The 20,776-nt window shown below is 44.1% G+C and overlaps 1 protein-coding gene and 1 non-coding gene across 2 annotated transcripts in view; both read left to right on the top strand.

The window, feature by feature from the left end:
* Positions 1-5,534, top strand: part of ARFGEF2 (ARF guanine nucleotide exchange factor 2) — a 97,485-nt gene extending 91,951 nt beyond the window's left edge. Inside the window, exons 36-39 of the mRNA XM_068525226.1 lie at positions 425-593; positions 2,234-2,372; positions 4,255-4,372; positions 4,928-5,534. Of these exons, the coding sequence (XP_068381327.1) occupies positions 425-593; positions 2,234-2,372; positions 4,255-4,372; positions 4,928-5,104 (603 nt within the window). The 3' untranslated portion in view covers positions 5,105-5,534. The remainder of the gene's footprint in view (positions 1-424; positions 594-2,233; positions 2,373-4,254; positions 4,373-4,927) is intronic.
* TRNAR-UCU (transfer RNA arginine (anticodon UCU)) lies at positions 1,449-1,521 on the top strand. Its single transcript has one exon. It is a non-coding gene; the product is annotated as a tRNA-Arg (tRNA).
* Positions 5,535-20,776: the final 15,242 nt, after the last annotated feature.

Raw genomic sequence — 20,776 nt, 5'->3', positions numbered from 1 at the left:
CCACTTGGGCTTTGCTTAACAATTTCTTTCTTTCAGTGAGTATGTTTTGAGACTCACACCTTCTATCACATGCACTACAGTTTGATTTTCTCATTTTCCAATTTCTTTATAAAATAAAAAGAGGACAGTGCAATCCTGTAGTGAAATAATTGGAGAAGTACACACTCCTGTTCATGCAATGAAGGCAGTACTGACAAAACTGAAACTCTGGCCAGCAAAGCCTGCCATCATGCAAGAGCTCAGCATATTCTTTCACCAGCCAACGAGCAGAGTCTAAATGGAAAACATTTCAGGGTACTGAGGAATGAAGTGTACCTTATAGAGAGGAGGACTTCTGGAGAGTTGTGATGATCTCTGTCTGATACCACAGTGTCCAAATCCGTTCCATCTTCTTTACCTAGCTCTCTTATCCTCCCCTCTCTAGCAAGACACGCTGGATGCAGATATCCATATAGAGACAGAGGACCAGGGCATGTATAAGTGTATGTCTTCCCAGCACCTCTTCAAGCTCTTAGACTGCTTGCAGGAGTCCCACTCATTCTCAAAGGCCTTCAACTCCAATTACGAGCAACGGACTGTCCTGTGGCGAGCAGGTAAGGGAGGAAGCACAGCAGATGCGACAGGTGGTCACACTGGTCACCATCCTAAAACATTAAAGCCTTTGGAAAATTCCTGGCATGGTACACGCAGCTGGAATAACTTACCAGATATTTCATGCTTGAGGGAGAGAGAAGGGAAATTTCATCCTAGTACCAGGAATATTGTCTGGCACATGGGAGACTCTCAGTAAGTATTTGATGGAAAAATGAATTGGTTGAGTTTAATTGATCTAGCAAGGGCAAGAAATTTTACATTAGGTTAAGATTGTACAGTTAGGGACTTCCCTGGTGGTCCAGTGGCTAAGACTCCACACTCCCAATGCAGGGGGCCCGGGTTCGATCCCTGGTTGGGGAACTAGATCCCGCATGCATGCTGCAACTAAGAGTCTGCATGCCAGAACTAAGAAGCCGGCATGCCACAACTAAAAGATTCCACATGCCTCAACTAAGACGTAGCGCAGCCTAAATAAATAAATAAATGTAAAGTTAAGCATGATGATATAAAAAGTGTGGTCGTCTAGGAGCAACAAAAGCATTTGTACATTTTTTTGAGGCTTTTAGGGGTTTTCTCTCCCACGTGTACAAATAAATATATAAGTCCCAGAAGTGAGTGATAGTGTGTGTGCGTGTAGACACACATGTATGTGCAGGGGTGATGGTAGGAGTCTCATTTTGTGAACTGTGTACAAAAGTGATACTTTATATAATTCTTGTACTGTTACCATTACTTGAATTTTCCACCAAAATGCCTATTTTAATCCATAATTCTAAAATGTCATTTTTCTCTATAGCTTTAAACTATCTAGGTGTTTTACGTCTTTGCCTGTAATAAGATTTTGCTTAGGGACTTCTCTGGTGGTCCAGTGGTTAGGACTCTGCACTTCTACTGCAGGGGGCACAGGTTTGATCCCTGGTCGGGGAACTAAGATCCCACATGCTACGTGGCATGGCCAAAAAAAAAAAAAAAAAAAGATTTTGCTTATAAGAGTGGTTTACACATCTCTGTGGCTGATTGGTATTGCTTTGTTTAAGAAAACGTGTTCTTCAGGGATGAGATACAAAGAAAAGGATACTTATGGAAGATTGTTCTGGCAGGTGTGTGTGGGATGGATTGGCAGAGGGAGAAGGGATGACAGAGACGCACTGAGGAGCTATTTCAGGAACTGCTGTGAAGTTTTCATCTAGGGCAGTGGTCCTTATTTTCAAATGATAAAATGCTCTAATGGAGGGTCTAATTTGGAAGGCTAGAAAACATAAAATAATTATCATGTTGGTTCTCAAAAAAAAACCCAAAAAAAAACGTGTTCTTGTATGTGGTTTGTGAAAAACATCTAGCAAGTCAGAGACATGCTAGAATTCTTAAGCACTGTTAACGCTTGAGAAGATGAAATGAATGGCTTCACCAGCCAGTGAGCAGAGTCTGAATGGAGAACAGCTCAGGGTGTTGAGGAGCAAAGTGTACCTTGTAGGGAGGATGAGATGTCAGGGCTGCCTTGTCTGGTATCACAATTGAGCCGTGTTAAAAAGGTGAGATCTTTCAGTATTTCCTAAAGTAACTCAGTTAGTTTCCCACGTGATTTCTCAGCATTACCCTGGAAGTGTGCACTATTTATATGACTATTTCTGATCTCTAGGTTTTAAGGGCAAGTCTAAACCCAACCTTCTAAAACAAGAAACCAGCAGCCTGGCCTGTTGTTTGAGGATCCTGTTTCGAATGTATGTCGATGAGAACCGCAGGGATTCCTGGGAAGAAATACAGCAGCGACTTCTGACGTAAGAAGAATGATTTCTGATTAAATTTCTTACCTGTAATACACAGATGCTTCATAACAATACTATGATTTGAAAAGAGTAGGAGAAAAATACCTATATGCTGACACCCTCACCAACTGTTTTCCTTTTTGTTTTTTCATCCTATCTGGTTCTTCTGTTTCACTTTTCTTAATGCCCTGAGGAGGGCAGGGCCTCATTTCTTCCATTCAACATTGCTTAAAGCACAGAAACATAGGCAGGGAAAAGTGCTCTGAGCTCAGAGTCATCCAGCCTGGATTGAAGTCCTGACTGCATCCTCTTTAGAGTATTGTCAGCTCTAACATCCCACCATTCCTTCTTCCCAAGAGGAACATATTAGAATCGTGCGGGTACCAGGATGTACTTACTTTGTGTGGAAATGCAGCAGCGGGCTGGCAGTGGATGGCATTGAGAGAGCCCCCTGCAGAGAACTAGATCTTTGCCACCCAGTTTCTTGGGCAACTGTGAGCAAGATGCTGTGTCTAAGCCTCCTTTTGCTCCTTTAAGATTTGAAAACATTAACATGCGGTGCTGGCAAACACGAGATAAAGACACTCACTCTCCGATTTCTGGAAATCAGGGGGCATTATATATATATCAAGAGCCTTAAAGTATTCAGTCTCTTTCTTTGACTCAGTAATCCACTGTTAGGGAATCAGGATTCCCACACAGAACATTCATTGCAGACTTACTTATAAAGAGAAAAAACTTAAAGCAGCTCGACTGTGGAATGGATAACTACATTGTGGTATATCCTATGATAGAATATTATGCAGCCTTTAAAAATGAAGTTTTGGGGAGTTCCCTGGTGGCCTAGTGGTTAGGATTCCGGGCTTTCACTGCCATCACCCGGGGTTCAATTCCTGGTCAGGGAATTGAGATCCCACAAGCCACACGGTGTGGCCCAAAAAAAATAAATTTTTTTTTAAAATGAAGTTTTTTAAAAATGATTTTCCTTGATTTGGGAACATGCTCATAATACAAGTTTCACCACAAAAAAGCAGGATGTAAAACCATATATACTTGTGATTTTTCAGTAATGTTTTTTAAAAATCACAGACAAAAAAACTGGAATATTTCCTATTCCAGAATATTGTTATGTGTCTCTTAGGATGATGGAATTATGGGAATTTTTTTCTCTTCTATAATTTTTTGCACTTTTCAGTCGTCTTGCAAGGACAATATATGACATCATAAGCTGGGAAATGCATTAATTAAAGAGGACATCAGCAGCTCATTTCAATTTACATCAGGCCCAAAAGAGAACTACCTACATAGTCTCATAAAGTTTCTCTAAAGGAGATACATAAATGTTTTTAGCACAACATGTTTTAAAAATAGCCGTTGTGTGCGATGTGGGAAAAGAAAGGCAGTTCATGGTTAACTGTGGGTAACAGGCTCTCGTGCTGGTTGTGCTGCAAACCCTGATTGAGCCCCAGCCACGTGCCAGGCCTGCGCTGGGCTAACGTTTAATGTACTTGCTTCATTTCATCTTCACAGCAGCCCTTTGAGTTTGGTACAGTTATTTATTCCCATTTTACAGCTGAGCAAACTGAGGCTCAGGGATTCGTTCAAGATGGCACAGCCAGAGCAGGTGTTCACCAAATACTCATTGCAAGAATAAAGAGTTCTTGGGACTTCCCTGACGGTCCAGTGGTTAAGACTCCACGCTTCCAGCGCAGGGGCCGTGGGTTCAGTCCCTGGTTGGGGAACTAAGATCCCACACGCTGCACAGCGCAGCCAAAAGATTTTTTAAAAATAAATGAATAATAAAAGAATAATGAGTTCTTCACTCCAGTGGAATGTGAGATGTTCCTCTTTTATTTGACATGCACCCCCCCGACCCCCCCTCTGATTCTTCTAGTGTGTGCAGCGAGGCGCTGGCCTATTTCATCACGGTGAACTCTGAAAGCCATCGGGAGGCCTGGACAAGTCTCCTGTTGTTACTCCTAACAAAGACCCTCAAAATAAACGATGAAAAGGTATAAACAAGTAATGTCTCCACTGGGATTTGGGTTGGCTTTTCATTGAGACTTTGAAGTAACTACTTTCCTCATTCCTCCAAGGATGGTTACATAACTAGCACCATTCTAGATGCATCCGAGAGAAGTTAATTAATTATGAACAATGGGTGCCCGGGGTTATTGGGGCTTTTTTTCTCAAAGAGCCCCAGCAGAGAAAGGCTGAAGTTGAAGCCAGGCAGGTTGCTGTTAAACACCTACCGTGATTTTCAGTGTGGCTTTGTTGGAAGAGAGGGTTGAGATTGTGAAACACTGGTTTAGAATTGGAACTTGATTTACTAAAATGAAAGTTGACTTTGGTAGCAAGGCTGTCCCCAAATAGTTTGTGTTAGGAGTTAAATATAATTAAAAGAAGTTTTAATTTGCAAATTTTTTGCACCTACTTTATAATAGCCAGAAAAAAACACCAATATTATTTGCAAGAAGTTCCAGGGTGAGATGAATACTTTTGAAAAACTAGTGCCAAAAAATAGTTGCATGTCTAATTTTCTCTCTCTCTGTTTCTCCCACCTCAAGTTTAAAGCACATGCTGCAATGTACTACCCCTACTTGTGTGAAATTATGCAGTTTGACCTGATTCCTGAGCTCCGAGCAGTTCTGCGGAAGTTCTTCCTAAGGATAGGTGTTGCGTATAAGATATGGATTCCAGAAGAGCCATCCCAGGTACCAGGGACCCCGTCACCAATATGGTAGCCCTGGCCCCTCCGGGCCACTGCTGCAGCTCTGCAGCCCTGTCACCACGCCACCTCTGCCTGGCACATCTCGGGAAGGGTCAGACCGTAGAAAGTCGGCATCCTGGAGCTCAGAATGGCCTGGATAAAGACGGTTCCATCAGAGTCCCCGACTGAGGCGTTGTGCTATTTCCCTAAACTGTTGCGCACCCAGTTAACACAGTAGGTGGGGAGTCAGTCTCATCTCTGTCATTCCACTTTACCGATTGAACTGCCTGTCACATCTGTCATTGCACTTGCCGTCATTCTCAAGCAAAGTCCCACAATTGGCTGTAGATGTTCTGTCAGAGGAAGTCTCTCTCCTTGATGATACTGAACATAGCTGTATAGGTTCGTGATTATTAGAGAGTATGTTAATAAAATTTCTTGTAACGGCTAAGTGCCACCTAAAATATGCTGGGATCTTTTGTTGTTTGAGTGTGCTAGAGAAGTTTGAGTGTTTTTGTCAGTTGTGAGTCAGCTGTAGTTACATTAGTTTGGGGAAAGGTAGGGGGAAAAGGGTTGGGGTTTCTTTTGGGTTTTTTTTTCTGTTTCATTTGTTAACGTCTGGGTGATTTTTAAAGCATTTGACAAAAAAGATATTACTGAGGATTTGATTGAAGGCAGAGTTTAGTAATTAAGTTAGAATTAAGAGCTTGCAAGGTTTAAGAAACAAATGTAGTGCCTCCTGGCTCTCCCTGTTTTAGTAACTGGGGGAGAAAAAGTCTATAGGAAAAAGTCAACAATTGAATGAAGATGATTAGTCTTCATTGAAGTAAGTATTTGTGGAGGAGTATTAAAATTTCCAGAATACATTGTCCATCTAATCTATGAAGCAGTAACAAAAGTGAAGTAGTAATTTAAGAGAATTAATTTATATCTGAGTAGCCCTTTTCTTTGTACCTCGGGATAGTGAGTGTACCAGCGGTTAGTGTCCCTGCTTGGGCACCGTCCCCACGCAAGGTCCCTCCAGAGAGAGGGGCTGGGGGCTCTGCGTGAGAAGGGTGGCTCCTGTGAGCCTCCCCCAGCCACGTGTCATGGGTTGAACCCGAGCAGACCTGTGCTGTTGTGGGCCAGCACAGCTGACCGTGACCTTGGCAGGAGGTGGCCTGCGTTCAGTGCTTCCGTTAATTTGAACCAAGGAGCTGAGTTCTTTGGAAGGGTTACATTCTGGGGTCCCTATCACGCGAATGACGGTGCAATACTCTCAGCTGCAGTAGAACTGAATTCTGGTGCAGCTTGTGTGGAAGCCGGCGGTCTAGGAATACAGCCCGAGGCCTGCAAGCAGTAGATGTGGGAGCTGAATTTTACTCTGAGTCAGTGAGAAAGAACACAGGCTTCATCTCTGCCCTCTCGTCCCCTGCTCACCGAGAGCAGCACTCGGCGTTAGAAGCGTCGCAGGGTTATTAAGACATGGAGACTGCTCCCTGCGCCCTGTAGTTCTGTAAATTGGGTTGTGTTGATGTCAACTCTGGTGCCTTAGAAGTTAGTAAGTTGGGAACCTATCTAAACAATTGGATAGTTTTTCTTTATAGAGAAGGATTTCTGGTGCTTTTGTTTACTAAGAGACTGATTTCTTACATTTTTTGTGTTCTAACAGCCTTGAGCAATGTGTGGTTTTGGCCAGCAGTACTCTTGTCTACTTTCTTCTTTCCTCAAAAGTGTTTTAATTTCTCTACCAAAGAAAAAAAAGAGCAGGTTTAGGTTTTTACGTTATTTACATACATGAGAGAAGAGGGGCTACGGAATTTAGCAGGAAAGGACCTGCTAAATATTTTACCGTGAATGGAAAATGTCAGCACGTCTGACGTCCTGGTCCTGGAATCCGTTACGTCTTTATGCTGCAGCATGGACCCCACATGCTGAGACGTCCTCGCTGGTACTGTGGTGGTCACAGCCTCCGCCAGTCAGCCGTCTCCATTAACATTTGCACTAAAGGTATAAATGGGGAGCATGAGGGTTTGTTCATACTTACATTTTCTGTCCAGCTGCGTCCCTAGGTGGAGATTCTTCCTTTCCTTCTGAGGTTCTCATGTGACGTTTTCTTCACTGAATGTGACTGCAAGACTTCGCCCACGTGTTCCTGCCTTCTCTTTCATTTTTGCCCCCTCTGGCAGAGTAGGAAATGTGTAAGCGCGTTTTGTCACTTGCCGAAACATTCAGGTTTGAATTTCTTTTCAGCTGTGTTTTTTAAAAGATTCGATATTCTGAATAAGGCATTTGAATTGTACCAGCGTGGACTTTTTAGAAACTGGATGTAAAACCATTTAGGGTGACTTTTCTTATCTGTGGACTGTGACGTCCAGAGGAGATCCCTCACTCCCAATGGTAAAGCCACTCAGCCCGAGTTCTCTTTTGTGACGGATCTGTTCTAGCGCACAGTGAACGTGGCTTGTGCCACTCACACACCAGTGAAAGGGGTGTGTGTGCCCTTGCAGCACCGGGCCAGGGGCCATTCATTCACAGGGTTATGGAGAAGAGCGACACATTTCCAAGGCCTTATTTCTTTCTCAGCATGCTTTAAGTGTTGATTTTTTGTGCTGAGTCTCTGGAGAAGTTTTTGTTTGTTACAGGACTGCTGCTTTGAGCAGTTTTGTTTTTCTTCATTGTCCTTTAGGGAGATCACCAGCTTTGGCATCTTAACAACAAACGGTGGATGGGAAATTTTATTTCTAATATGCATCTTTAGAGTCAAATACACCTTTTCCCTGTTACTCCTCACGTACAAGCAAAGAACATACATAATGGGAATTGTATAATAATATCTGGAAACAACATTTTCCTCTGAGAGGTGACTTTTGTACAAAATGCAAAAAAAAAAAAAAAAACCCCTAAACTTTCTCGTCATTCTTTTGTGATTATGGCTATACATTTAGTAATCTTTATAGTTATTAAAGGAACCTGCTGACAAATGCAAGTATGGCCATCTCATTCAGACGTTTGTTGTTATGATGCAAATGGGTATTGGTTTAAATAGAAGCTGGATCCTTAACACTGCATTTTCTGAATTCTGTTTTAGTATTTGTGTTAAAGTAGACATAGCTTGAACTCATGTGAAATCTTGGAGTTTTGCTATCGGCAGCTTTGTAGTTTGGGAAACAAAGAAACCAAAGCCGAATATTTAAAAGAATGACTATATATGGAAATCCTTGCTCTCAAAAAAAGACACTCATCAAAAGTGTAGTTTTTCTCAGTGTTCTAATTTTTAAAAAATTTTATCTGCATATTTGCATCAAATATTTCTTTATGTGCAAATGTATGTTTTACCTCCTTAAAAATGCCTAAAAGTTAGTTAATAGCTACTTTCGTTTAATCTATACACGATGATTAAGTGCATTTAATATTGGTAATTTAATGAAAAGCATTCCTTGCCCAATGGATGTATACATTTTTGAAAGAATAAGCAGAATTATATAATATGAAATGCTATGTAAAGTTTTCTATGTAAAAATATTATGTATAATACTGTTAAAATAAATATCCCATGCTTTAATCAGGTGGTAAATCAATAAAGTTTTAAAAAGTAAAGCTGCTTTTAATGTAGTAATTAATGTATATCAAGCCATTATGTATATCAAACTTGATAATGTATATCAAGTTTTGGGTTAGTTTGTTCTTGTGGCAGGTATTGGTGGTAAAATTTGGCCTTTATGTTTAACTATTATAATTATTAATGGGAGAATATTAATTGTGGGTTTAAATTTTTTAAAGTAAAATTCCCTTCATTCACTTTCCTCCCCCCTGTGAAAGGGAAGAATATCCAGTTATGAGGTCATGAGAAGATTCTTATTTATCTCATTAATTAGTTTGACCAGTGGGTTAGTTCCCAAGAAAGACAGACATCTCCTCCTGCTGGCACTGAGGGCAAGATCGCAGAGGAAGACTCACAGGTAAGCCAAGTGGGCATTGAGCGGGAGACGATTCTGAGGTTCGCACAGGGAGCTGGCCTAGGAAGACAGTGAGCTCTAACCTTGCCTTTCCTGCCTCCAAGCGCAGAATCCATTCCTTCTGAAATATGTAAAGTTGTAAATCATGATTATATTTAAAATATTCCACTGCTGGGAATTCCCCGGCGGTCCAGTGTTTAGGACTCCGCACTTCCACTGCAGGGGGCACGCGTTCGATCCCTGGTTGGGGAACTAAGATCCCACGTGCCACGCGGCACGGCCAGGAAAAAAAAAAAAAAAAATCCACTGGTGAAACTGACTAATACATGGTCGTCTTTATTAATTCACTGGTATAAAACATCTCTCTCTGGTGCCACATTTCAGGTGCTTCCAGGGAAGAACAAAGGGACAGCGCTCTCTTTTGGAAAAGTTTTCTGAAGAGTCTTTATCTCTTCAGAGCAGATAGTGCCTGAGTTTTATCTAGAGCAGTGGTTTTCAACCTGCTGCCAACCAGTGGTTTTCAGTTCTGCCCCCAGGGAACACGGGGGACACTTGGCAAGGTCTGAAGACATGTTTGGTTGTCACAACAGCGTGGGAGTGGCTGTGCTACTGGCATCTAGTGAGTAGAGGCTAACAAACAGCCCGACCCCCCGCCCCACAAGGAATAACCCAGCCCCAATGTCAGCAGTGCCAAGGTTGAAACACCCTGAACTAAAGTGACTTCTTTCTTCTGAGTAACAGGGCTCCTTCAGCATGTGTTACAGGACCTAAAAGTCCCTTTGTGGCAGATACTTTCAGCTTTCTTTGGCCTTCCTGTAAAAAAAAAAGTCTCTTCTGCTCGCCCCTACGGAGGGCATGCTGAGGTCACTGGTTAGGGAAGGGCCAGCTCCACCTTATTTCAAGTGCTACTTATTTAAGCTTTTTTTTAAAATTAATTTTTATTGGAGTATAGTTGCTTTACAATGTTCTGTTAGTTTCTACTGTACAGCAAAGTGAATCGGTCATACGTACACATATATCCACTCTTTTTTAGATTTCCTTCCCATTTAGGTCACCACAGAGCATTGAGTAGAGTTCCCTGTGCCATACAGTAGGTTCTCATCAGTTATCTGTTTTATGCATAGTAGTGTATGTATGTCAGTCCCAATCTCCCAATTCATCCCACCCCCCGTAAGCATTTTGAAAGGTAATTTTAGCATTATTCTGCATTTGTACCCTGCCAACAGACTGGAACACATTTTAGGCAAAAGTACGTTTCCTTTTTCAGAGGACCAGAGTGGTTCCCCGGAATTTTTGCAAACCTGTGTAACATGCCTGTTGTCCAGTTTAAGAAATCTAAGTTGTCCTTGGGTTAGTGATTTGTATCACATCTTAGGAGCGTCCAGCTTAGTAAATGCAGCTACGTGCCCACAGCAAGAGGAGGAGGAGCAGGGATGGGGACTCCCCAGAGGTTCTGGCAAAAATGATTTTAGTATTTTTTTAAATGCCTATTTTCTAGACACAAGCCAACCTTATCTGGTACTCAACTGAAGACTGAGCCTCTGAGGATAATTTTATATAATAGTCAATTTTCATCTTTCCCAGAGACTCCCAGTCTTTACATGAAGCTGGTATAGCCTCCTCTCCTTGAACCTAGTTCAGATTTGCCTAAAGAATTTATCTTGATTTATGTCCAAGAAATACCCATATGTTCTAATAAACTTCTTAGCTTGAGTGAATTTGAGCTTAAATAATGGCATATTGATTTCCTTCTCCAGAGTGCATGGGTTTCTGAGAAGAACCAAGCACCACGCTGTAGGAGAGGCCAGTGGTCAGATCATGGAAGCTGCAAGGAAGAATTCTTTTGTTCTGTTTTTTTTTCATATCTTTTTTTTTTATTGGAGTATAGTTGCTTCACAATATTGTGTTAGTTTATACTGTACAGCAAAGTGAATCAGCTATACCTGCAATCCCACTACTGGGCATATACCCAGGGAAAACCATAATTCAAAAAGACACATGCACCCCAGTGTTCATTGCAGCACTGTTTACAGTAGCCAGGACGTGGAAGCAACCCAAATGTCCATCAACAGAGGAATGGATAAAGAAGATGTGGTACATATATACAATAGAACATTACTCAGCCATAAAAAGGAACGAAATTGGGTCATTTGTAGAGGCATGGATGGACCTAGAGACTGTCATATACAGAGTGAAGTAAGTCAGAAAGAGAAAAAACAAATATCGTATATTAACGCATATATGTGGAATCTGAAAAACCTGGCATAGACAATCTTATTTACAAAGCAGAAATAGAGACACAGATGTAGAGAACAAACGTATGGATACCAAGGGGGAAAGTGGGGTGGTGGGATGAACTGGGAGATTGGGATTGACATATAAATACACTATTGATACTATATATAAAATAGATAACTAATGAGAACCTATCGTATAGCACAGGAACTCTACTCAGTACTCTGTGGTGACCTAAATGAGAAGGAAATCCAAAAAAGAGGAAGAACTCTTTGTGTAGAAGGATTTGTGCTAACTCTCTGCCCTTTTGGGGTATTAGCACTGAGCAGGCTATCAGTGTCATTCATTCATTAACATTAGTGATGTTAATTAACATCATTTTTAAATTTATTTACTTATTTATTTTCGGCTGCGTTGGGTCGTTGGGTCTGTGTTGCTGCACGCGGGCTTTCTCTAGCTGCGGCGAGCGGGGGCTACTCTTCGTTGCGGTGCGCGGGCTTCTCATTGCAGTGGCTTCTCTTGTTGCGGAGCACGGGCTCTAGGCGCACAGGCTTCAGTAGCTGTGACACGCAGGTTCAGTAGTTGTGGCTCACGGGCTCTAGAGCTCAGGCTCAGTAGCTGTGGCGCATGGGCTTAGTTGCTCCACGGCATGTGGGATCTTCCTGGACCAGGGCTCGAACCCATGTCCCCTGCATTGGCAGGCGGATTCTTAACCACTGTGCCACCAGGGAAGCCCCAACATCATTAACATTTATTGATGTTTACGGCACTCCAGACACCTTACTAAGTGCTTTGCCTACAGGAAGTCCTTTAAACCTCACCACAACCATATGATGAAGGTCGCAGCATTAGATGAGGACACTGAGGCCCAAGAGGCCCACCGAGGGGGGAATCACACCGTTGGGAAGTGGCAGAGCTGGGATTCTGACCCAGGCTCTGTCTTCAGAACACACACACACCAACCACACTGCATCTCACTGCGCCGGTTGATCTGATGGATGAGGTGGGAAACCCAGCAGGGCTTCCAGCAGAACACAGTCCTGGTCTCTGAGGAGCTCATGTTCCAAGGCCCCTGTTTGTAAGTTGAGCTGCTTGGATATTGCAAACACCTGAGTTAGAAACATTCGTTATCAGATCTCTTACTCTACCTTGGTAGGGCTATACCCTCAGACCCTTTCCAGACTAGCACAGACTTTCAGAAGTCGAGGAAAGGAACGGTGTCTGGCAGAGAAGATGTAAGAGGAAGCGAGCAGATGCCGAGGTTGGGCCAGTAAGCGCTTGTGGTTTGTGCCTTCATTTTTCCACTTTAATACACACCTCAAAAGTCACCAATTTGTAAATGCTGAACAGGGTGTGGAGAAAAAGGAACCTTCTTATGTTGTTGGTAGGAATGTAAATTGGTGCAGCCACTATGGAGAACAGTATGGAGGTTCCTTAAAAAACTTAAGACAGAGTTACCATGTGATCCAGCAATCCCACTCCTGGACATATATCCAGAAAAGACAAAACCTCTAATTCAAAAAGATACATGTACCCCCAATGTTCATAGCAGCCCTATTTATAATAGCCAAGACACGGAAGCAACCTAAGTGTCTATCAACAGAGGAATGGATAAAGAAGACGTGGGGTGTGTGTGTGTGTGTGTGTGTGTGTGTGTGTGTGTATAGGAATATTAGCCATAAAAAGGAATGAAATAATGCCATTTGCAGCAACGTGGATGAACCTAGAGATTATCATACCAAGTGAAGTAAGTCACACAGAAAAAGGCAAATATCATATGATACCGCTTATATGTGGAATCTAAAAAAAATTATACAAATGAACTTATTTACAATAGAGAAATAGACTCACAGACATAGAAAACAAACTTACGGTTATCGAAGGGGAAAGGTGGGGAGGGAGGGATAATTTAGGAGTTTGGGATTAACAGATATACACTACTATATGTAAAACAGATAAATAATAAGGACCTACTGTATAACACAGGGGACTATATTCAAGATCTTGTAATAACCGATAATGGAAAAGAACGTGAAAAAGATATTTATATATAGATATTTATAGATATAGATATCTGAATCACTTTGCTGTACACCTGAAACTAACAACATTGTAAATCAACTATACTCCAATTAAAAAAAAGCATGAATTCGTGACTTCTTTAGAGTCCCACACTTGCTCCTGCCTCAGGGCCTTTGCCCATGCTGTTCCTCTGCCTGGAAGGCACTTTCTCTAGATTGCTTCATGGCTAGTTCCTCCTCCTGGGTTCAACCGAAACACTAACTCCTTGTGCCTTCTTGGTGTCCTCCTCAGAGCTCACCACCATCTGTAATGATCTGTTTGATATGTCTCCCCGCACTGAAATGGGGGAATGGAGTCGGGGCAGGAACCAGGGCTGTTTTGTTTATGACAGTCTCACCAACCAGAACACAGTACCAGATATAAAATTCACTCAGTGAACTTTTGGTGAAAGAATGCAGGGATTTTTTTTTAATGTTTTTTTTAGTTCTTTTATTTATTTATTTTTAATTTATTTATTTTATTTATTTTTGGCTGTGTTGGGTCTTTGTTGCTGCGTGCGGGCTTTCTCTAGCTGCGGTGAGCGGGGGCTACTCTTCATTGTGGTGCGTGGGCTTCTCATTGCAGTGGCTTCTCTTGTTGCGGAGCACAGGCTCTAGGCATGCAGGCTCAGTAGTTGTGGCTCGCGGGCTCTAGAGTGCAGGCTCAGTAGATGTGGCGCACGGGCTTAGTTGCTCCGCGGCATGTGGGATCTTCCCAGACCAGGGCTTGAACTTGTGCCCCCTGCATTGGTAGGCAGATTCTTAACCACTGCGCCACCAGGGAAGCCCAGGGATTTTTTTTTTTAAGTGGAAATTGTAGGGTGATCGTGGGACAGTTCACAAACTCAGGGGAATTTGGTAATTTCCTGTGCTTTCTTGAGTTGCTGGCAATTCCACTCTCCATTTGCCTTGCTCAGCTTGAAGAGGAAGCTGCCACCCAAAGACTCCACTTGCCCTCTATACCTGCCATGGTGGAAATTAGCACTAGGCACCTGCTTCCCCTGAGAGCATTCAGGAAGATGCTCAGTCCTCAACTCCAAAGGTGCCCAAAGGGCTCCGGTTTGAAACTCCACATTCCCTGGATTCTTGCTGGCCTCACTTCCCCCTTCCCCTCCACCAAAGGAGGTGAGAAAGAGAACTTCATTTCTTCTGTTAGGCTTCCCTGTTGATTATTTGATATACTTTTTGCCATTTCAGCCATTGTTCAGCGTTTTTTGTTTTTGTTTTTTCCATTTCTTTGATAGCACCAGAGCAGTGATCAAATGATGATCATTTACTGGATTTTTAATGTGCAAGGCATTTGTTCTGCATATATTATCCCCTTTAATCCTCACAACCACTCCATAAGGACATAAGATAGCTACCATCGTCACACCCCATTTTTTTTTTTTTTTGGCTGTGCAGCTTGTGGGATCTTAGTTCCCCAACCAGGGATCAAACCCGTGCCCCCTGCAGTGGAAGCACAGAGTTCTAACCACTGGGTCGCCAGGGAATTCCCATCACACCCCATTTTTTAACATGGGGCTCAGAGAGTTCAAGGAACTTGCCTAAGGCCACACAGCTAGATTTGGCACCCTGCAGTCTGGCTCTAGAGCCTGCCTCTTAACCATTGCCCCACACCACCTATCAGTGCTTGTGAGAGCCGTCAGCTCCTGTCCCCATCCCTCTCCTCCACTACACCTTTTTTTTGGGAGGGGGCGGGGAGCCATGTGGCTTGCGGGATCCTAGTTCCCTGACCAGGGATCGAACCCTGGGCCCTTGGCACTGGAAGCTTCGAGTCCTAACTACTGGACTCCCAGGGAGTTCCCTCCACTGCATCATTGATGCTTCCTTCAGTCCCTCCCTAAGGAGGGATCTCGCACAAGGGAAGGGCTGTTTAATGTGCTGGAGACCAGACAGATGGATGTATTGATAGATCGTTGTGGCACGGGCTCCAGAGGGCAGAGAGCACAGCCCACTACTGACATCTGCTGGCTGTGGGGCAGAAATACAACCGTGGGCTCACATGCAGTAAGTCTACATATTTCAAAGTTATATGTCAAGCTATAAGCTTTCGAATAAAACAGACCCTAACCTCTTTCCTTGATAAATACCTTTGTAATACCTGCAAGTCCAGGTTCAAAAGTTGAAATCTCAGGCTCCCCAGAGTTCCCCATGCCAGAACAGAGCAGCGGGGGGGAGAATTGGCCTTTGTCCTGCACCCTTTCTTCTCCCCGCTCAAGCCTCAACTTGCACCACAGGGCTTTGAATGTGTGTGTGGATATCGAGCTCTGTCCAAACCCGCTGCAGGGGCTTCCCTGGTGGCACAGTGGTTAAGAATCCACCTGCCAGTGCAGGAGACACAGGTTCGAGCCCTGGTCTGGGAAGATCCTACATGCCGCGGAGCAACTAGGCCCGTGTACCTAGAGCCCATGCACCGCAAGGAGGAGGAGCCCCCGCTCGCCACAACTAGAGAAAGCCCGCGTGCAGCAATGAAGACCCAATGCAGCCAAAAGTAAAATAAATAAATTTATTTTTTAAATAAACCAGCTGCGAACATGTCTGCCCCCCAGTCACACTTCCAGCTTACAGGCGCTCACACCGGCTGTGCATTTGCTCTCAGAAGTAACCCAGGCAAGAGATTTCCAGAGACCCTGGAAGAGAGCTCAGGGCCTAAGGGTGGGGACTTCCAGGGTTCTGCACGACTGGAACGTGGTCTGAAAGGGGGTGGCATAGGTTTGGGTGAGCACGGAAGGGCACCCACTTGGCCTGTGGACCCCTTGCCTGTGGGCAGGGAGTGGCTGGAGGAGGGCCAGCATGGAGCCCTCTAAGGCACAGTGGCCAAGGTCCGAAGGCTTGCGCAGCTCTAAAGTAGCACACCTGGGAAAACGGAGGACTGGGGACAATGGGAGGGCGTCAAGAATATACTCCCACCGGTCATAACAAATGGTCATAACAGCTAACACTGTTGGGCGCTGTTTCCCAGGTGCCCTTTTGTGGGCTTCATATATATTGGCTCTTTGATCCTCACTACCACCCTGAGGGAAAATAATATTATTACCCGTATTTTAGAGATTAGGCAACCAAGTTATAAGTAACTTGCCCAGTGTCACACAGATGGCATTGGGGTCTTAACCTCGGTAGTCTGGCTCAAATCCACGCACTTAACTAGCATGATACAAAAGGATGAAAGAATTCTGGCAATAAAGGGATGCTGAAAGATATGTCAGTTATATCTCAAGGACTTCCCTGGTGGTGCAGTGGTTAAGAATTCGCCTGCCACTGCAGGGGACACGGGTTTGAGCCCAGGTCCGGGAAGACCCACATGCCACGGAGCAACTAAGCCCGTGCACCACAACTGCTGAGCCAGTGCTTTAGAGCCCGCGAGCCACAACTACTGAGCCCACATGCCTAGAGCCTGTGCTCCGCAACAAGAGAAGCCACTGCAAGGAGAAGCCCGTGCACCACAACAAAGAGTAGACCCTGCTCGCCGCAACTAGAGAAAGCCCGCGCACAGCAACGAAGACCCAACGCAGCCAAAAATAAATGAATGAATAAATTTATTTTAAAACATTATATCTCAATAAAACTGGGGGAGGGGAAGAGCCAGGAAATTGTTAACAGAAAGAAAGTAGGTCCAACCATACTGATAACAGACAAGAATTGGAAGAGGAAAGCTTTGAAAGGGCCAAAGAGGAATATTTCACATTATCAAATGGTAGACTTCATCAGGAAGAAAGGGCAGGAACCCTTTATCCACCTAACAGCTTCAAACTATAAATCAAAAGCTGACTGAAGTACCCTTTAACAATGAACCACGATGGGAGACTCACATGCCTCTCAGAGAACATCAGATAAAGAACATTTAAAAAATAAGAACATAAAGGGCTTAAATATTCAATATATTATCTACAGCTAATGTCCTAATTAGTGAAAGACCAAAAGCTGTTTGTACCATGTGAATTTTCTACCATGTGCACAAGAAAGAAAGGTGCCTCCATTTAAAAAAAGGTAAGAAACAGCAATCTGACACGTCTCAATTTTAGCTGTCAACACTTTTCTGCATCTCAGCTGGGCTTTAAAAGTGAGATAGAACCAAAAGAAGACTTCTTCTTTCCAAGCACAGCCAGATGTGTCCATGCCCTTCTGAATCCAAATAAAATGTAAGAGTATCTTCCTTTTTTCAGGAAATCTTTCCATACAGTATATGCATTGTTTTATCAGGGTTTGGAAAGAAAGAAAACTACATGCATACTCAGTTCTAGCTCCTGAAAATGGCTGAATTATTTTCCTTGGTTTCCAGCACAACAGCAGTTGTGGCAAACCTGAGAGTGTGTGTACGTGGGGGCAGGGAGGATGGGGATCCCCAGGGAATCATCATGGATCACCCATGCCCCACGGAGGATGGAGAGGACCCACAAGCCTTTCTGTGGCCCTCACCCCTGTAATTCTTGAGGCTGCTACGGGTAAGGGGAGAGCGCCCCGCTGGAGCCACGTCCACAGACGTGATAACCTTGGCGCATCTTGAGGGCTTCCTACAGAAACGGGCAGTGATGCTAGAGAGACACAAGATGCCAGCCAGCTTCCTTCCTGATTGGCTCTCGGGGATGAAAAACCGTTAAGTCATCAGGGTTGCTCTCACCAGGACTAGAGGAAAATGTCCAGGAAAGCAGACTAGTATGATCAAGATGATTGCTTATACTATTGCTGCAATGGTAAAAATACGTCTTTTCCACCAGTGTCCTAATAATGTACACCTTTCTCAATGGTCTTCACCTATTTATATAGGGCATTTAATTCAACATTCAACAAATATTTATTGAACAGCTACGCTGTGCTAGGTGCTGGGGGTATAGCTGTAAATAAGAGAAAGTCCTTGTTTTAATAGCGTCCTTAGGCAGGTGCGGGGGGGACAATTGAAAAAGAAATTGGGGACTTCCCGGCAGTCCAGTGGTTAAGACTCCGGCCTCTCAATGCAAGGGGCACAGGTTCGGTCCCTGGTCCGGGAACTAAGATCCCGCATGCTTCACGGCGCGGCCAAAAAAAAAAAAAGGAGACAATTACAGGGAGTGATAAGATGTGAAGAAGATGATATAATGGAGGTAGGCCTGTCAGATAAAATACAGGACACTTGGTTCAATGTGAATTTCAGATAAACAGTATAATTTTTTTAGTGTAACTACGTCCCATGCGATATTTATACTAAAGAATCATGCATTGCTTTTCTGAAATTCACGTTGCACCGGGTGTCCTGTATTTCATTTGCTAAATCTGGCAACCCTAAATGTCTCGTTATTGGGTGGTGAGGAGTGGGCAATTTTGTTTGGAAAAAAGTGGAAGGCCTCTTTGAGGAGGTGACATTTGAGCTGGAATCTGAAGGTGCAGAAAAGCCGGTCTTTCAAGGATCTAGAAGAGCCTTCCAGACAAAGAGGGAAGAGCACGTAGGAACGAGGTAGGAATAAGCTTGGAGCTTGGAAGAGCAGAAGGGAAGGTGGGGTGGCTGAGCTGAGTGAGGGTGGAGGGAAGCAGAGAGGAAGGTGATGAGTCAGACGGGTTGGCAGGAGCCAGATCTTGTAGGGTTTGTGAACTATGATGAGAGAGGTTGAGTAATTTTACCAAAAACTTATAACTACAACCCTTCTACTCAAACAGAGCAACTTCTTACATTTTATACATAGGAGTTGCTTTTACATGTCTGTAGCCAGGGTGCAGTCAAAGATAGATAAACAAACACAGCCGGACATTGTTAAAGTGGTGAAAACAGATTTTATTCTGTAATTACTGGTAATTACTGATGGGGAAAGAGCTGAGCTCATTCGGGACTTGTGCGGAGGTGATTGGATGTTTTAAAAGGAGAATGAGGGAGTAAGGAAAGAACAGGGGCTCAAGTGAAAAGTTAGAGAGTTGGTCAGTGTAAATGTGATGAGACCAGCAGTGTCTGCTAGCTGGGAATTACCAAAGTTAGGCTTCTAGCCTCCCATAGAGACTGGGAGACAGAGACCCTACCTTCCTGATGATTACATTTCAAAGGAAGGGCTTTCAGGTCCTTAAGAAAGACATTCCTGAAGTGTAGGAGATACATATACCTCTCAAAGGGACAGAGGAAGGAGTTCACAATTGTAAGCCCTTTTCAGTAAATGCTTTAAGAAAGGGAGGTTGGAGCTCATCCTCAGATCTTGGTTAGAAAAAAACAGTAAATTCTCTTAGTGGCACTGAGTTTTCTCAGGCAGTCGTGAGGGGGTGGGGACACTGGGGTCATCCTAGGGACACAGCCTTGTGTTGCTAGAAGCCATGTTTGAGATTGGTCAGCGCTTAGTGTAGAGGTTTGGACGGAGTCACCACGGGCTGAGAGCTCTGCTATCCTCAGTGCCTATATCCTTTTGTTCCTATATTTGTTTCCTCGAATGATGACCAAATAGCATGACTTTCAGTCCCAGGAGTAGCAAGCTAGCAATTCCAAGGGATGGGCTCTGAGGGGAGACAGCTGAGCCTGTTGAGGGAGGCGGAGGAGGTGGCCAAAACTGAGGGTTGGGATTTCCATAAGTCACCATTGGTTCCTCTTTCCCGCACTCAGTGTGTCATAAGATCCTATGGGCTCTACCTCTAAAATATATCCTGAAGCTGTCCACTTCTCTCCACACGCACTGCTACCCACCCTAGTCCAGGCCTAACGTCTCTTTCCTGGATGCCTCCAGCAGCTTCCTCACTGGTCTCCCTGCTTCAAGGTCTTCCCCTCATACAGTTCAAGCAGCAACTGGTGGACCTTTTAAAATATAAATTCGGTGGTCATCCTGTAATGGGTGCACTTAAGACATAACACTGGCTTAAGAGGCCTACATCATCTGGCCCCTGCTGACCTAACTTCATCTCCTGCCATGCTCCACTTTATTTTTTAAGCCCCAGCCTAGCACAGTCCTGCCTCAGAGCCTTTGCTATCAGCATCCCCTCCTCCTGGAACGGTCTGCAGGCTGATCCACAGCTGTCTCCTTGTTGAAATTCAAGTCAATTGTCACTTGTTTAGAGGTGTCCTCTGGCCATCCCATTGACATTCTACGTCACTGCTGCCACATCATTCTGTTTTTAAATCCTATGAGAAGACTCATAGCACTTATCAAATTTGAAATTATCTTGTTTATTTCGTTCCTCCCTCTAAAACATAAGCTTCATGAGGGGCAGACAGTTCTCTTCGATTGGAGACGCTTTGGACATGACTTTGGGCAGTTCGTTCAACAGTTATATAAGACCTACTAGGTGCCTGACATCAAAATAGGCCACAATGCAGCGGCCACGCGCCCAACCTGTGCTCGTCTCAGAATGGGCATTGCGATGCCCGGCGGAGCGTTCAAAGCCAAAGGGCATTGTCGCTTGTGACGTCAGCACACAGAGCGGGGCCGCGATTGGCGAGTCCAGCCTGGGTGGAGCCGAGCGCCCTCGGCCCCGCCCCTTGCCTCGTCCCCGCTCACGCATGCGCCTCGACCACAGCCTCGCCGCCGC

This window comes from Eschrichtius robustus, chromosome 16 (assembly GCF_028021215.1).
Source record: "Eschrichtius robustus isolate mEscRob2 chromosome 16, mEscRob2.pri, whole genome shotgun sequence".
NCBI lineage: Eukaryota > Metazoa > Chordata > Mammalia > Artiodactyla > Eschrichtiidae > Eschrichtius > Eschrichtius robustus.
Note: the sequence above shows the minus strand (reverse complement) of the source record. Positions and strands in the feature narration are given on the sequence as shown.